This window comes from Apium graveolens, unplaced genomic scaffold (genome assembly GCF_009905375.1).
Source record: "Apium graveolens cultivar Ventura unplaced genomic scaffold, ASM990537v1 ctg8474, whole genome shotgun sequence".
NCBI classification, from domain to species: Eukaryota; Viridiplantae; Streptophyta; class Magnoliopsida; order Apiales; family Apiaceae; genus Apium; species Apium graveolens.
In genome coordinates, this window is record NW_027421210.1 from 1 (window position 1) to 16855 (window position 16855).

The following is a 16855-nucleotide window of genomic DNA, read 5'->3' on the forward strand; positions in this document are numbered from 1 at the left end:
ATATACATACGGTAATATATATGGACACACTGCACATCATCACTTTTCATCATCGCAAATATTTGATTGTTGCAATAATCAATTATTATCAATTTCTCCGTTCAATCATTCATCATCGCCATCCGACAAATCTGATTTTGTAACAACCCCTTTTCATAATAAAAGGAGATTGTAAAATACCACCTGCAAATCAATCTATATATATATATATCTGTGTATATAAATGTAGATGATAACGTTTAAACGAGAGAAACAGAAATACGTGAAGTTGATAGTTTATTGATTAACTGAGAAAACAAATAAATACACAAATGAAAGCCCTACAAATTAGGGACCAGTACCAACGTTTCCTAAACTATCTCCACTACTCAAACTAATCCTGAAGACTCTCCTGAACATAACCAACGCTGCAGACCAAGTCATTACATCCTTCACGTACTAAACATAAATAACAATAAATAGAAATAGAAATAAACTAACGTTTAGATTAAAACCAACAAACACCCCCTTAATCTAAACGTTCTTATTCAGATTCTTAAATCCCAGCAATAGACGCATCTTCTCGAACTTAAAAAATCGGCAAAGCTTTTGTAAGAATGTCTTGCACGTTGTTCATCTGATCGATGTGTTTAACGACGATTTCCCCCACGGCTCCACCGCACTCCCTGATAAAGTGGTAGCGTATGTCGATATGCTTGACCTACCATGAAATACCGTGTTCTTAGCTAAATCGAGTAGCTGACTTGTTGTCAATATACAACACCACAGGACCAACCCATCATCAGTTATTTCCCCCAAGCAACTTTCGCAGCCATATTCCTTGACACGCTGCTTCCGGTAGCAGCCATAAACTCAGCCTCGCAAGACGACAAAGCAACACATTTTTGTTTTTGGGAAACCCAGGTTATCACACTCTCATTTAGATAGAAAACCACACCTCCGGTACTCTTTCTGTCATCGATATGACCAGCCAAGTCACTATCTGAGAACCCTGTCAAAACGTTATTCCCACTGTCCTTAGAATAAACCAAACCATAGTTGATCGTACCCTTTGATGTAACGAAGAATACGCTTAGCTGCGTTCAAGTGCATGACTGTTGGCCTTTCCATAAAACGACTGATTATTCCAACGGCATATGCGATGTCTGGACGCGTATGAATGAGATTAGCGTAACCTCCCACAATGCTTTTGAACTCCGTAGGGTGATTGTTGTTCCACCTTCATCCTTTGTAATCATAAGCTCGGCTCCATTGGATACTTAGTTAGGGTTACACTCACCCATGCCTGCTTTTTCTAGCACTTTCTTGGCGTAAGCAACTTGTTTAAGCTCGATGAACCCTTTTCCCTGCTCAACCTCGATTCCAGGTAATAAGAGAGAGTTCCCAGATCGCTCATGTCAAACGTTTCTCCCATCTGTTCTTTAAACTCGCTTATGACAGCTACATTAGTTCCCGTTACCAGTAAATCATCAACATAAACAGCCACGATTAACACCTCACCTTCGACCTTTCTTGTGTACACAGCGTGCTCGTATGGGCACCTTGTCAAACCCATATTTTCCAAACATTTACTCAGCTTCGAGTACCAAGCCCTGGGGGCTTGACGCAGGCCATACAACGCCTTGTGCAGTTTGTAAACCTTGTGCTCCTGTCCAGGTTTTCAAACCCCTGAGGTTGTGACACATAAACCTCCTCTTTTAGCTCCCCATTCAGAAAAGCTGATTTAACATCTAGGTGGTGCACTCCCCACCCATTTTTGGCTGACAAAGCAAGAATAAGACGAACTGTCTCCAAGCGTGTCACAGGAGCAAAAATTTCTTCGAAATCGATTCCATATTCTTGCTCGTACCCCTTAGCCACGATCCTTGCTTTGTGTTTCACTACCTCGCCATTTGAGTCCTTCTTTAACTTAAAGACCCACTTCAAGTCTATTGTTTTCTTTCCCTGTGGCAAATCAGTCAGTGTCCAAGTCGCATTTCTTTCAACAGCTTCCAACTCCTGTTTCATGGCATCTCGCCATTCCTTCTTTCTTGACGCCTGTTCATAGTTCAAAGGCTCATCCATTCCTGCAAGTAACAGCTCATCTTCCAACTCGACTACATCTGTGTTGTTGTAGATGTCATCAAGACTTCTGCACTTTTGTGGTTCACTGCTAACAGCAGAACCATCACTTTCAGATATATCTGAAGTCTGAGATGCTACAGGCGTAGACAGCACTTCCAGAGACGAGTTTCCAGCATTAGTGTCTGTAGACTGAGCCGTATTAGTGCCTTCGTTGCTGAGACCCTCATTTTCCTTGTCTACGTTTGTGTCCCCAGACTCACGTCCAAAAATTTTGAAGTAGTTTTGCTGTGACTTGTATCCTTCCTTAAGCTGATCCCATGACCATATTCTCTTTTCTTCAAAGACCACATCACGACTTATGTGCACTTGTTTTGTCACAGGATCATACAAACGATAGGCCGTGGTTCCAGTTTCTCTTCCCAGATTAATCACCATCTTGCTACGATCATCCAACTTCTTGGTTAATATGCTAGGAATCTTCATGTGTGTGACACACCCGAAAACTCGAATATGCTCCAGATTTGGCTTACAACCAGTCCAAGCTTCATACGGTGTTATATCTGACAGAGCACGCGTAGGTAGGCGATTGAGGATGTAAATAGAGTGGCGAACTGCTTCGCCCCATAAGAAAGATGGCAGTTTCATTGTCTTCAAAAAACTCCTGGCCATAGCAACAACAGTTCGGTTTCGTCTCTCAACCACGCCATTTTGTTGTGGTGTGTAAGGAGCTGTGAACTGACGACTGATCCCTGCATCCTCACAGTAGGAATTAAAAGCATTTGAACAGAATTCCCCACCTCTATCAGTTCGAAAACATCGTATCTTTCTTTCTGGGCCAACTTCCACCTGGGCCTTGAACCTTTTAAAAATACTGAGAGCTTCATCCTTGGTTTTTAGCATGTACACCCACATCACCCTGCTAAAATCATCGACTAAAAGGAAAAAATACCTGTTCCCGCTTGCAGTTTCTGGTGTAATTGGCCCGCACAAGTCACCATAGACCAGTTCCAACGCAGATTTCGCTCTGTAGCTTGATTGCGCCAGAAAAGGCTTCCTCGTTTGTTTAGACATGAGACAGCCTGTGCATGGTTCCTTGGGTTGCACGATCAGAGGCATACCAGCAGCCATATTGTTTTTAGACATTAGACTCATGGCATGAAAGTTAACATGGCCAAGTCGTTCATGCCACAACCAAGACAACTCATTTGTTTTTGTCAACAAACATGTGGACTCGACACTTTCAACAATAATCTTGTACAATCTATTTCCTGACCGTTTTACTTTTACAAGTAATTTACCATTTTCATCATGAATCCACAGAAAATCACCATCCAAGACAACTCGATTTCCATTTTCAGATAGCTGACCAAGACTCAAAATATTATTGCAGAGGCTAGGAATGTAGTATACCTCGTGAAACTGTCGTTCTGCACCATTTTTGCATCTGAATGTAATCGTTCCTTTGCCCTTTATGCTAATTGTTGACCCATCTCCAAAACGCACCTGGCCTGTTACATCCTCATTCAGACTTGTAAATTTCGAGCGGTGCCCAGTCATATGGTTGCTTGCCCCGTTGTCCAGATACCAAACATTTGAAATCTCTTGTTGGTTAGCTGTGTCTTGCACCAGTTTTGGTATCATACCCTTCTCACTCAGGAGCTGATTTCTCGTTTCATACTTCAGCATCAACAACGCAGGTTCTTCATCTGTAGTTTGTGCCATATTAACCTCGACTCTCTGTCCGCTTTGTCGTTTAGGCTTTCTGCATTCGGCTGCGTAGTGGCCGTAGTTGAGACAGTTGAAGCATCTTACTTTGCTTCTGTCTCGAGGTCCCCTATTCGTTTCTTGAGACCTGCTTACATCTCCATAATTCTTGCCTCTCGATTGTGACCTCTTCAGCCACTCTTCCCTGGTAAATAGCAGCTGCCCTTCCTCCTTTTCTTTTTTCAACCACTCGTCCTCAGTGAGAAGTAACTGCCCCCCACTGGATTCACTTTGGCCTCGTAGCCTTTCCTCATGAGCCTTCAACGACCCCACAGCCTCCTCGACTGACATACTCTCCAGATCACCAAATTGTTCAATGGTGGATGCTATTTGCAGAAACTTTGAAGGTACAGCTCTTAGTAATTTTTTCACCACATATTTTTCTTCAATTTCCTCTCCCAAAGCTCGAATGTTTGCCACCAAACCATTTAGCTTCATACAAAACTCGTCAAGTTGTTCTGTCTCCTTCATTTTTAAAGACTCAAACTCAGATCGTAGAGTTTGAACCTTGGCTTTCTTAACGCGATCAGCCCCTTGGCACATCGTTTTGATGGCTGACCACGCCTCTTGAGCCGTAGTTTTTTCTGCGAGGGACAAAAGCATGTCTTCAGGGATCCCCTGGTAGATCGCTGCCAATGCAAGTTTGTCCGTTCTTTCTTCCACCTTCGCTTTTGGATCCTTGGGTTCCACAGCATCCCACACCGCGTGAGCTTGCATAAACACCCTCATCTTAATCGCCCAAGCTGTATAGTTGCTTCGAGCCAGCATTGGGTAATTCAGACCAACTCCTCCCTCCTTAACCTTATTTGTTTCCATTGTTGTTCCTCTAGGCATGTACTTGGGCATCCGCTGAAGAATTCTAGCTCTGATACCACAATATAAAATACCACCTGCAAATCAATCTATATATATATATCTGTGTATATAAATGTAGATGATAACGTTTAAACGAGAGAAACAGAAATACGTGAAGTTGATAGTTTATTGATTAACTGAGAAAACAAATAAATACACAAATGAAAGCCCTACAAATTAGGGACCAGTACCAACGTTTCCTAAACTATCTCCACTACTCAAACTAATCCTGAAGACTCTCCTGAACATAACCAACGCTGCAGACCAAGTCATTACATCCTTCACGTACTAAACATAAATAACAATAAATAGAAATAGAAATAAACTAACGTTTAGATTAAAACCAACAGAGATATTACTTAAAATTCATAAACCTGCAAATAGAACACTAATATATTTCTAAACAATAATTAAACAGTCTAAAAATTTTCAAGATAATATTAAATCTTTAAACAGTCTAAACCAATAATATAATTGTCAAATTCTCTAAATAAATAATTAAGTCCGGATAATGATAGATTCCGAAATCCTAATTAATAAATGGGGTAACTCTCCATCACATGGATATTTCAAAACGCCTAGTACAAATTTGGAATATAGTTTATAAAACAGAAAATCAGGAATGAATATTTCATAATTTATTATAAAACCACAATATTAAATAAGTATGGTTGAAATAACGACGGGTTAGGATATTTCATATATAGATCAGAACAGATACGAATACACATATCATAGGATACCTAATGCGTGCAACTGAATGAGTAATGTGTACGACATATACAATGTCACCGTAAATCAAATCACAAATCAAACTCTGGGTGCACCCATGTATCCTGAACAAATATCAAAATGGCCAAAAGCTCCTCCCAAGAGCTAAAAGAAGGATACGCGTGACCAATTACACTATCACGGAAGTATCATGTCACTGGACCCACAATGACATGGTTGTAGTACCCCTACAGCTGGTTAACTCGGTATACCCTAAATAACATTAAGGGTTCAAAAAACAATATTCTCGCAAAATTTAAAATCACCTGAGACAAGTAATTCATATTTCCAAAACAGAGGGTGTCATAAATAATTTTTTCAAATAGCATACATAGATATTTAAAATTTCCAAATTAATTTTTTTTTGAATCGTATGTCAAAATAGTGAGATTAAATATTTAATGGAACGAGCAGGATACATAAATAAGTGAATCAAATATATCCAAATGCTAAGAGGACAGAATCCGTACCTCAAATATCGCAACTTAAATACTTACAAAATCCGCAAATGATCCCCTAAATTCCCGACCCGCTAACTAAATATAAAATTTTATTATTTACAATTAATATTTATTGTTTTTTACATTAATTAACAACTAACCACAAGTAAATTTTATATAAGTCTAATATTTGACAGCTCCTAATTAACAAGCCTCATGCATAATTTGAAGTGTATGTAGTGTACTTAGTAATCAATTAAATAAACAATATGTATCTATAGGTGACATGATCAGGTAGGTGCTTAAATCAGTAGACATGGAAATGGTTAGTTACAAAACTAAGGAATAAAGATGTATACTAGTACATGTGAGGAGTAAAAGCCTTGGTGACAATTAAGACACATGTGTGTTGTGTACATACATTTTAATAAAATAACTAGTAATTGCAACATATATGTGCGACTTGCATATTAATTTAGCGAGACTACAAAAAATTGAACAAATTGTGTTAAGAAGAGATTATCTGCGTATTAAATATAAAAAAAATCCATAATTTATTTAGTACACAATGAAGTACAGGTACTAATTCCTTAACATTCAAATCACGTAAGATGTAATAATAGTAACTAACCAAGATGGATGGCTAATAAACCAATATAAAATATTATTGGTGTGAATCAAAAGATGAAAAAAATCATAAACCCACATTACACAATATATATCAATCATCAAATCATAACCATGCAATCTTGATTCCGTAAACAACAAAATATTGACTGACAAACAAAACATATAAAGTGATTGCATAACTATGTAATTGACTACGAAAATCCATCAAAACACTATTTTAATAATTATAGGTCATGAAACCCAATAAATTAGAAGCTTGATTCATAAAGATTCGCAAGTAACATGTTAATGATGCATAACTACTATAGTACGTATACAAGAGGGTAGTACAGGGAAGTAACATAAACCTGGGTTCCTGAACAAATAAGATCATCGATTAATTCATGTATCAAGCTTTCCTTTCTTCTCCGTCTGCTCTGCTCCGTTTACGGTTCCAAGGCTGCTCTTTTAATAAAACTTAGGTTTTCTTATTAACTCCAGCTTGTTTATATAATAATTTAAGTACCCTACTTTTATTAGAATTAGATTATAATAACCAATGACTTTTAATTCTATTTTTCTTCTAATTAGCAAATATATTAAATCACTTATTCAATTTTATTCTAGATATTATTATTATTATTATTATTATTATTATTATTATTATTATTATTATTATTATTATTCTTTCTATTATTATCATCATCTAAATTACACATATATTACATATATACCCCCTTAAAAAGGATTCCATCCCAGGAATCAAACGAAACTAAATACACGTACCTGATTCGAACAAATACGGATATTTTTCATGAATATATTCTTCAAACTCCCAAGTCGCCACTCCCTCAGAATGATTTTTCCACAAAACCTTCACAAATGTAATGTTGTTCTTCCTTAAAACCCGCTCCTCTTGAGCTAAGATAGCCTCAACTTATTCCTCACAAGAAAGATCCTCTCTAATTTTATGTAATGGATACTGAACTACATGTAATGGTTGATATTTATAACCCTCAAAACAGACACGTGAAACACATTATGCACATGAGATAGTGGTGGCGGCAATGCAACTCTATAAGATTTTACCCCCACTTTCTTCATAACATCAAAAGGTCTAACATACCTTGGACTAAGCTTCCCCTTCATACCAAAACGCTTCACACCCTTAAAAGGTGACACCTTCATGAACACATGATGACCCGGTTCAAATCCACCAAACTTCCTGTATGGGTCCGCATAGCTCTTTTGACGCGATCGAGCCTGCTTCAAACTTTCTTAAACTTTCTCTACCTTCTCAATATTGATTCTAACCAACTCTGTCCCTTCAATGACTTTGTCACCAACCTCATCCCAATAAGATAGTGCCCTTCATCTTTTACCATACAAAGCCTCAAATGCTGGCAAACCGATACTCGCGTGCCAGCTGTTATTATAAGCACACTCAGCAAGATACAAATACTTATCCCAGTCACCTATCCACTCCAAAGCACATACCCTCTACATATCTTCCAACATCTGGATCGTCCTTTCTGACTGTCCATTGGTCTATGAATGATAAGTTGTACAAAATTTAAGCCATGTACCCAAGCTTGCTGGACTCCCTTCCAAAAATGAGATATAAATATTGTATCCCTGTTAGAAACTATCGACACAGGAACACTATAAAGTCTAACAATATCTCGCTGAAAAATCTCTACCAACTAATGAACAGGAGTATTCTCTTTAATAGGTAAGAAGTGAGTAGACTTAGTGAGTCTATCAACCACCACCCGTATATCATCATTCTTCCTGAAGGTCCTCGGTAAATGAGTCACAAAATTCATAGTAATATTTTCCCACTTCCAAACCGGAATATCTAGCTGCTGCAATAATGCACTAGACCTCTGATGGTCTATCTTCACTTGTTGACATGTAAGACATTTTCTCATAAATTCTGCTATGTCTCCCATCATTCCACTCTACCAAAAGTTCTTCTTCAGATCTCCATACATATTAGTGGAACCTGGATGAATAGAGAATGAAGAACTATGAGCCTCCTTCAAAATTTCCTCATCGATCATCAGGTCTACGGGCACACAAAATTTACTACCCAACCATATCACACCCTCATTGTCAACACGAAAATGTGTTTTTTTTCCACTTGCCACCTCAAATCTAATCTCTTCAAAACCCGTATTATACTTTTGAGCTTTCTTAACCACTGAAAAAAGATTCGGTTCAGCTTTCACATTTGCAATGCTACCACCTAATCCTCTAACATACAACTCAACACCCAAGCGCTCCAAATCTGAAATAAGGTGTGGCTGAGTAACGAGAGATGCAATACTCCCCACGTTCTTCCTAATAAGAGCATCCGCCATAATATTCACCTTTCTTGGATGCTCGTGAATATTAGCATCATAATACTTAAGAAGTTCAAGCCACTTTCGCTGCCTCATATTAAGCTCCTTTTGAGTAAAAATGTATTTGAGACTCTTGTGATCAATAAAGATGTCACAAGTCTCTCCTTACAAATAATGCCTCTAAATCTTCAAAGAAATGACCACATCCGCTAACTCCAAATCATGGGTAGGATATGTTGGATATATTTGAGATGTCATGTCTAATGTGTTTCATGTTTAATTTTCAGATCTTAACAAACAGGGAATATCAGGACTTACTAGAAGTCAGGACATAGTGTCATATCAGGACTTAAGGTCATATCAGAACATAAGTACGAGAGGACTAACAGTTAAGGAAGGAAGCTGATTTACAGGAAGGAAGATCGAGACTAAAAAGAAGATATGCATGGAAAGAGCTAGAGAACTGAAAGACTTGTATAAGATATCCGATTGATATATTTTAGGAGACTAAATTATATTCCATATCAATTAGAAGTTATCTTGTAAATGTGTACTATATAAACACAGACATAGGTTTACACTTTATATGTTATCATTATCGAGAAAATCATACATTGTAACCGAGCAGCTCTCGTGATATTTGTTCATCACTGAGAGAGAACAGTTCCATTGTAACAGAGTTTATTATATCAAATAAATTTGTTTTCTTTTACTTGTGTTTTAAATTGATTTGATTGTACTAAAGACTGTATTCAACCCCCTTCTACAGTGTTGTGTGACCTAACAAGTGGTATCAGAGCTTATCTGTTACCACATATACAGTAAAGATCCAAAACAATCATGTCTGAAGAAGCAGAAAATCCAACCAAGCCCGCCAAAACTGAGGAAACTCCAAAGACTCAAACCCACAGTCGAGATGAGACTATTAGGGTTCCCATGCTGAGACCTTCTGAGTATCCCATATGGAAGGACCACATAAGCCAACCAAACTCTCTTTTGTAGTTGCAGATCAGCTAGCAAAGATCGTACCAAAGGAGAAAAGTGAGTATACAGATGAAGATATCTCATCTATTGCCAAGGATACAAAGGTAAGGTATTTGCTGCATAGTGCCATTGATAATGTCATATCTAACAGGGTAATTCACTGCAAGACTGCATAGAAGATATGGGATGCCTTGGAGACAAGATGCTAGGGAACTTATATAATCAAGAAGAACAGGAGGACTATACTCACTCAAGAGTATGAGCACTTTGACTCAAAACCTGATGAGACATTAAAATGGTTTATATGACAGATTTGTCAAACTCTTGAATGATCTGTCACTGGTGGATAAGGAATATGATCTTGAAGATTCAAATCTTAAATTCCTTTTAGCTCTTCTTGAAAGTTGGGATTTGAAGTCAACTACTATAAGAGACAACTATGCTCTTGATGAAACTACTCTTGATGAAATTTATGGTATGCTCAAAACTCATGAACTTGAGATGGATCAAAAAAGCAAGAGACATGGGAGAAAGTCAATTGCAGATGAACGTACAGCAGCTGGAGCTCCTATTTCTAATGAAGAATTAATTATAAAAATACTGAGTGGCCTTGGCATTGAATACCGAGAAATCTCTACATCTATACGAGCCACTGATTCTCCAATAGTGTACGAGGAGCTTTTTGATAAACTTACTGGTCATGAATTATTTCTCAAACACGAGCATTTGAAGAAAGGAAATGCAAATTCCATCACAGCAGCCATAACCCAACACACAAATCAACATAGTCATCTCTCATACAATGACAAGCAACGACCTCCTTTTAACCAATAGCGTCAGAGAAAACGGTTTCCACGACCTCGACAAAATTTTTCTGGCAATTCTCAACCTCAGTGGAGATCTTCAGTGGGACCAAGTACACAGTCACACCCAGGTCTACAATGCCAACTTTGTGAAAAATATGGACACTTTGAATGAGTAAGTCGATCTCGATCACACAATCACATGGAAGCAAAAGCTAATTTCGCGGCAACCTCAACTTCCTTCAACAATCCGTGGATACTGGAAACAGGTGCTTCTCATCACATAACCGATGACTCACGCAATATTCACCATCCACAGGACTACAGTGGTCAAGAAGAAATCATATTGGGTAACCGTAACTGTATTCCTATTACTAAAATTGGTTCTTCAATTTTACCCGCTTCTAATTCAAATTTTAATCTCCACAATACATTGTGTGCTCCAGCAATCAAACACAATTTAATATCTATTACCAAATTTTGCAAAGATAATCTCACCTCAATTGAGTTTTTTCCTCATAAATTATTGTGAAGGATCTGAGTAGGGGAAATCCGCTAGCACGTGGCCTGAATATAGCAGACTTTAATAACTGGCCAAAACAATCATCACATTCTCCTTGGCATCATTCAAGTACTGTTATTTCCAAAAACCAGTGGCATCAGCCGATTGGGTTATCTCAACTCTCAAGTTTTGCATTTTATGCTAAATAAGTTCAGTTTACCTTATAATCAAACTGATTTATCATAAATTTGTAACTCATCCTTATGTAATAAAAGTCACCAGTTACCTTTTTACACCTCTAATCTTACTAGTCAAAACCATTGCAAACCATTTTCAGTGATCTTTGGGGTCTATCTCCAGTTTTATATCTTGATAAAAAGCTTTACTATATCATATTTCTAGACCAGTGTACTAAATATATTTGGTTGTACACTCTCAGGAACAAAAATGAGGTCACATCCCTTTTCCAAAAATTTCACCCATTAGTTGAGAAATATTTCAATCAAAATTTTTTAACATTTTACTCTAATGGAGGTGGAGAGTTTTTGGTTATGAAACCCTTATCTTCATTCACAAGGTATTGAACATAAAATGTCACCACCATACAATCCACAACACTGTCGGTTTAGCTAAACGGCGTCATCGTCGTATCACTGAAACTATAAAAACATTGTTACATCAAACATACTTACCACGACAACTCTGGAGCTATGCTTGTCAGCATGTAGTCTATTTAACAGACAGACTTCCAACCTATGTACTCCAAAACAATCCCCTTATTAGTTATTATTTGGAGATCTTCTAAATTATGACTCTTTGAAAATGTTTGGTTGTCTGTGTCATCCATGTCTCAAGCCTTACACTACACACAAATTAGATCCTCATTCCCGCCTATGTTTTTACATTGAATTTTCTATAACTCATCATAGTCACCTTTGTTTTGATCCAACATCATCTAAATTTTCATCTCTCGTGATGTTATATTTTATGAGAATAAATTTTCATTCATGAATATTTTTTCACAAGTGAAACTGAATTTAAGTAATTTCACTTGGGATGAAGTACTATTAGATGTACTGATGCATATCATATCTTCTCCTTCAACACATGATCTCCCATCACCAATTTTGGTTTCGGCTCCTAATTCCGTTTCAAAAGAACAACCTTTACCCACCACTTCTCAAGTCATACATATTCTACATTATGAACACCAACGTCGCCCACAAAACATTACCATCACCACCACCTCTGCCGACTAACCATACATCTGATTCATCCCCTGTATATACAGAATATTCTAATAATAACACAAACGTTAATCGACGAATTACGAGAGCCCAAAAATATCATTCACAAGCCCAAACCAATTTTTTGTTGGAATTATAATCTAAATTTAATTATATGTTTTACTACAATATTAGTAGTTCTATTTGTAGCAGGCGGTGAGGATTATTCTGTGTATGTGGTTTGATTAGCTAGGCGTGGAGAGATTGTAGGAGTATATTTTCAGTAATTGAGTAATGGTAGGAAATCTGCTGTAATCCCTAGTTTTAAGGCTTCGCATCTTGGTGAGCAAGCTACCACATATTGGTTAGCCTATATATGTAACCCTGTATTCGTCCTTTAATATTATCAGACTTTCCACGCAATTGATTTCTCAGTTTATACAATCATATTAAAACCCTATATCTGGTATCAGAGCCACCAGGTCTAACGCGAGCCAAACGCCATGGAGATGAGCAAGACTAAGGACAGCACAGTTGGTTTAACGTACCCTATGTTAACAAAAAGTAACTACACCGTATGGGCCCTGAAGATGAAGGTTTTTATGCAGGCACATGGAGTATGGACGGCTGTTGAAACTTAAGACGACAAAGCGGTGATCGAAGAAAAAACTGACAAAACAGCTTTGGCTCCTATATACTAAGGAATCCCTGAAGATATACTATTATCGGTGGCGGACAAGAGCACTGCAAAAGAAGCCTAGGATGCTATTAAAACCTTATGTCTGGGAGCGGATAGAGTCAAGAAAGCACGCGCACAAACTCTGAAGGCTGAATTCGAGGGATTGAATATGAAAGATTCAGAGAAATTGGATGACTTTTGTATGAAACTTAATGGCCTAGTAACTAATATCAGGGCACTTGGGGAGACGATCGAGGAATCATATGTGGTAAAGAAACTGCTTCGCGCAGTTCCTTCAAAATTTTTGCAAATTGCATCCACAATTGAGCAATTTGGCAATGTGGAGGAAATGTCGGTGGAAGAGGCAGTAGGTTCATTAAAAGCCCATGAGGAACGACTCTGTGGACATGTAGAAAACACGGGAGAACAACTCTTACTCACAGAGCAAGAATTGTCGAAGATGGAAAACAAGGACGGGCAACTCCTACTCACTAGGGAAGAGTGGATGAAGAGATCAAACAAAGGGGGAACGGAGCCCCAGAACTCTAGATATCGAGGCAGAGAAAATACACGCGGAGGCAGAGACAGACGCACGATCAGATGCTTTAACTGTAGTAACTTTGGGCATTATGCTGCTGAATGTCGCAAGCCAAGGAGAGAGAAAGAACAGAGTGCAGAAGCAAACCTGGTTCAGACTCAAGATGATGAGCCAGCGTTGTTGTTGGTTGAAAAATGTGGAGAGGAAAAGAGCAATGTAGTACTGATGAATGAGGAGATCAAACCACGATTAAATGCACAAAAGACAACCGGAGATGAATCGAATGTATGGTATCTGGATAATGGCGCGAGTAACCATATGACAGGCCAGAGATCAAAATTTTCAAGCTTAGATGAAAAAATCCAGGGGCAAGTGAAATTTGGAGATGGATCTTTGGTAGAAATTAAAGGGAGAGGTTCTATTGTACTGCAATGCAAAAATGGAGAAGAAAGGACTCTAAGCGAGGTGTATTATATTCCCAAACTATGTAACAACATCATAAGCCTTGGACAACTCTCCGAGGAGGGAAATCAGGTGACACTAAGTGGTGATTTCTTGTGGGTGCGTGATAAACAAGGGAAGCTACTCATGAAGGTTAAAAATTCCGTGAATCGGCTGTACAAAATTATCATCGAAACAAATAAACCGAATTACCTACTATTTTAATTAAAGAAGTAACTAGGTTGTGGCACGCTCGTCTTGGTCATGTAAACTACCAAGCTATGAAGCTAATGAATGTGAATGAGATGGCACATGGATTACCAAGTTTTGTTCAACCCAAGGAAGCATGTTCAGGCTGCTTAATGACAAAGCAAGCGAGAAAGCCGTTCCCTCGTCAATCTGATTTCAAGGCTGCTAAGAAGTTGGAATTAATTCATGGAGACTTGTGTGGACCAATTTCACCTCCTACTACGGCTGGTAACATGTATTTTCTGTTGTTAGTAGATGACTACAGTCGAAAGATGTAGACATACATGCTGGAAAATAAAGATGAGGCCTTAAATATGTTTAAAAAATTCCAAATTATGGTTGAGAAAGAGACTGAAAACAAGATCAAAGTGTTCCGGACAGATCATGGTGGAGAGTTCTTGTCAAATGATTTTAAAACATATTGTGAAGAAGCAGGCATTGTTAGACACTTTACAGCACCTTACTCCCCACAACAAAACGGAGTTGTGGAAAGACGAAACAGAACTGTTGTAGCAATGGCAAGAAGTATATTAAAAGAGAAGCAACTACCATCTACACTATGGGGAGAAGCTGTATGACATGTTGTGTATATTCTTAATCGTCTATCAACACGATCCTTGTCAGGAAAGACATCTTACGAAGCTTGGAAAGGCAAGAAACCGAGCTTGGAGCATGTACGTGTGTTTGGGTGTGTAGCATACATGAAAATACAAAGTGTGCATACTACAAAATTGAATGATCGAAGTAAAGCAGTTGTGTATCTTGGTCGTGAATCTGGCACCAAAGCCTCTCGGTTGTATGATCCGAGGAGTGGAAAATTACATATAAGTAGAGATGTTGTTTTCGACGAGATGAAAGAGTGGTTGTGGAATCAGCAAGATGAAGGTTCTAATCAATCTGGTGGGTCCTTTATATTCACAGGTCTTGATTCAGAGAGGGAAGAAGATAATTCAAGTGCTGGTGAATCTCATACATCGCATTCTGAACGTAGACATGGTGATGGTACCCACTCAGGTGAAGTTACACCCGTGAGCACACATGATGGTGAAACTCATTCAGGAGAAGTTACACCTGTGACACGTACTGGGCCAAGTCAAAACTCAGAGTCTGACTCCAGCTCTGGGTCATCAAGTTTGAGCAGTGAACCAAAGCGATACAGACCTTTGGTGGATATCTACAATGAAACAGAAGCAATAGAACCTGGTGATGAGTTATTTTTGATGGGCATCGAAGAGCCTGTAAACTATAAACAGGCAGCAATTGAACCTGAATGGGAAAAGGCGATGAAGGATGAAATTGCAGCAATTGAGAAAAATGAAACTTGGAAGTTGTCAGTTCTGCCTCCTGGCTGCAAACCTATTGGGCTAAAATGGGTATTTAAACTAAAGAAGGATCCAACTGGGAAGATTGTGAAACATAAAGCCCGCTTAGTGGAAAAGGGATATGTACAACAATATGGAGTAGATTTCGAAGAAATCTTTGCACCTGTCACCAGACTAGAGACAGTGAGATTGTTACTTGCATATGCGGCCAAAAACAGCTGGGACGTACACCATTTGGACGTCAAATCTGCATTTCTTAATGGAGACTTACAAGAGGAGGTATATGTTTCTCAACCGGAAGGTTTTGTGAAAAAAAATCAGGAACATTTAGTTTATGTTAGTAAAGCCTACGCCAAGCTCCACGTGCTTGGTATTCAAAACTAAGCAAGTATCTTGAAAGTTTAGGTTTCATTCGCTGCCCGTATAAACATGCCGTGTATACTCGAAAGGAAGGAAGTGATACATTGATAAGAGGAGTGTATGTTGATGATTTACTAGTTACCGGGCCAAACATTTCAGCTATTAACAAGTTCAAGAAGGAGATGAATGATAAGTTCGAAATGAGTGACTTGGGAAGACTATCTCACTACTTGGGAATGGAGGTCATACAGGGTACTGGCTACATTGAGTTAAAACAGAAGGCATATGCCAAGAAAGTGTTGCAGAAGGCAGGTATGTTCGAGTGTAAAGCAGTGAAGTATCCTATGGAACCGCAGGAACAGATCACCAAGGATGAAAGAGGAAATCCTGTGGATCCAAGTCAGTACAAAAGCATTGTAGGTGGGCTACGTTACCTCGTGCATACGCGTCCAGACATAGCGTATGTTGTGGGCATCGTAAGCAGACATATGGAACGACCCACAGAGATGCACATGAATGCTGTGAACCGTATATTAAGGTATGTAAAGGGCACTGATAGATTTTGGTCTGTTGTATTCAAAGTCGAGTGGAAATAATGTGTTAACAGGCTATTCAGATAGTGATTTTGCTGGTAACATTGAGGATATGAAGAGTACGGGTGGTATGGCCTTCTACCTGGATGAAAGTGTCATCACATGGGTATCTCAGAAACAAAAATGTGTCGCTCTATCTTCATACGAGGCAGAATTTATGGCTGCAACAGCAGCTGCTTGTCAGGCAATCTGGTTGCGTAAACTATTGAGTCAGATAACAAACGAGCCTACATGACCAGTCATTCTATATATTGACAATAAGTCGGCGATTGATCAAGCAAAAAACCCGGTGTTTCATGGTAGAAGCAAG

The 16855-nt window shown here is 38.5% G+C and overlaps 1 protein-coding gene across 1 annotated transcript; it reads right to left on the minus strand.

Moving 5' to 3' along the window:
• Positions 1-785: 785 nt before the first annotated feature.
• LOC141705038 (uncharacterized) lies at positions 786-1555 on the minus strand. The gene is made up of 2 exons (XM_074508111.1): positions 1339-1555; positions 786-991 (listed from the first exon to the last, which is right to left on the minus strand). The coding sequence occupies exons 1-2, from the start codon at positions 1553-1555 to the stop codon at positions 786-788; spliced, it is 423 nt and encodes a 140-aa protein (XP_074364212.1).
• Positions 1556-16855: the final 15300 nt, after the last annotated feature.

Bases quoted from the DNA above. Each gene is read 5' to 3' on its own strand.
- LOC141705038 (XM_074508111.1), bottom strand. From the start codon at position 1,555: ATGGGTTTGACAAGGTGCCCATACGAGCACGCTGTGTACACAAGAAAG. The intron at 992-1,338 runs GTTCATCGAGCT...ACGTTTTGACAG, and splicing joins GAGGTTGAGCAGGGAAAAGG to GGTTCTCAGATAGTGACTTG.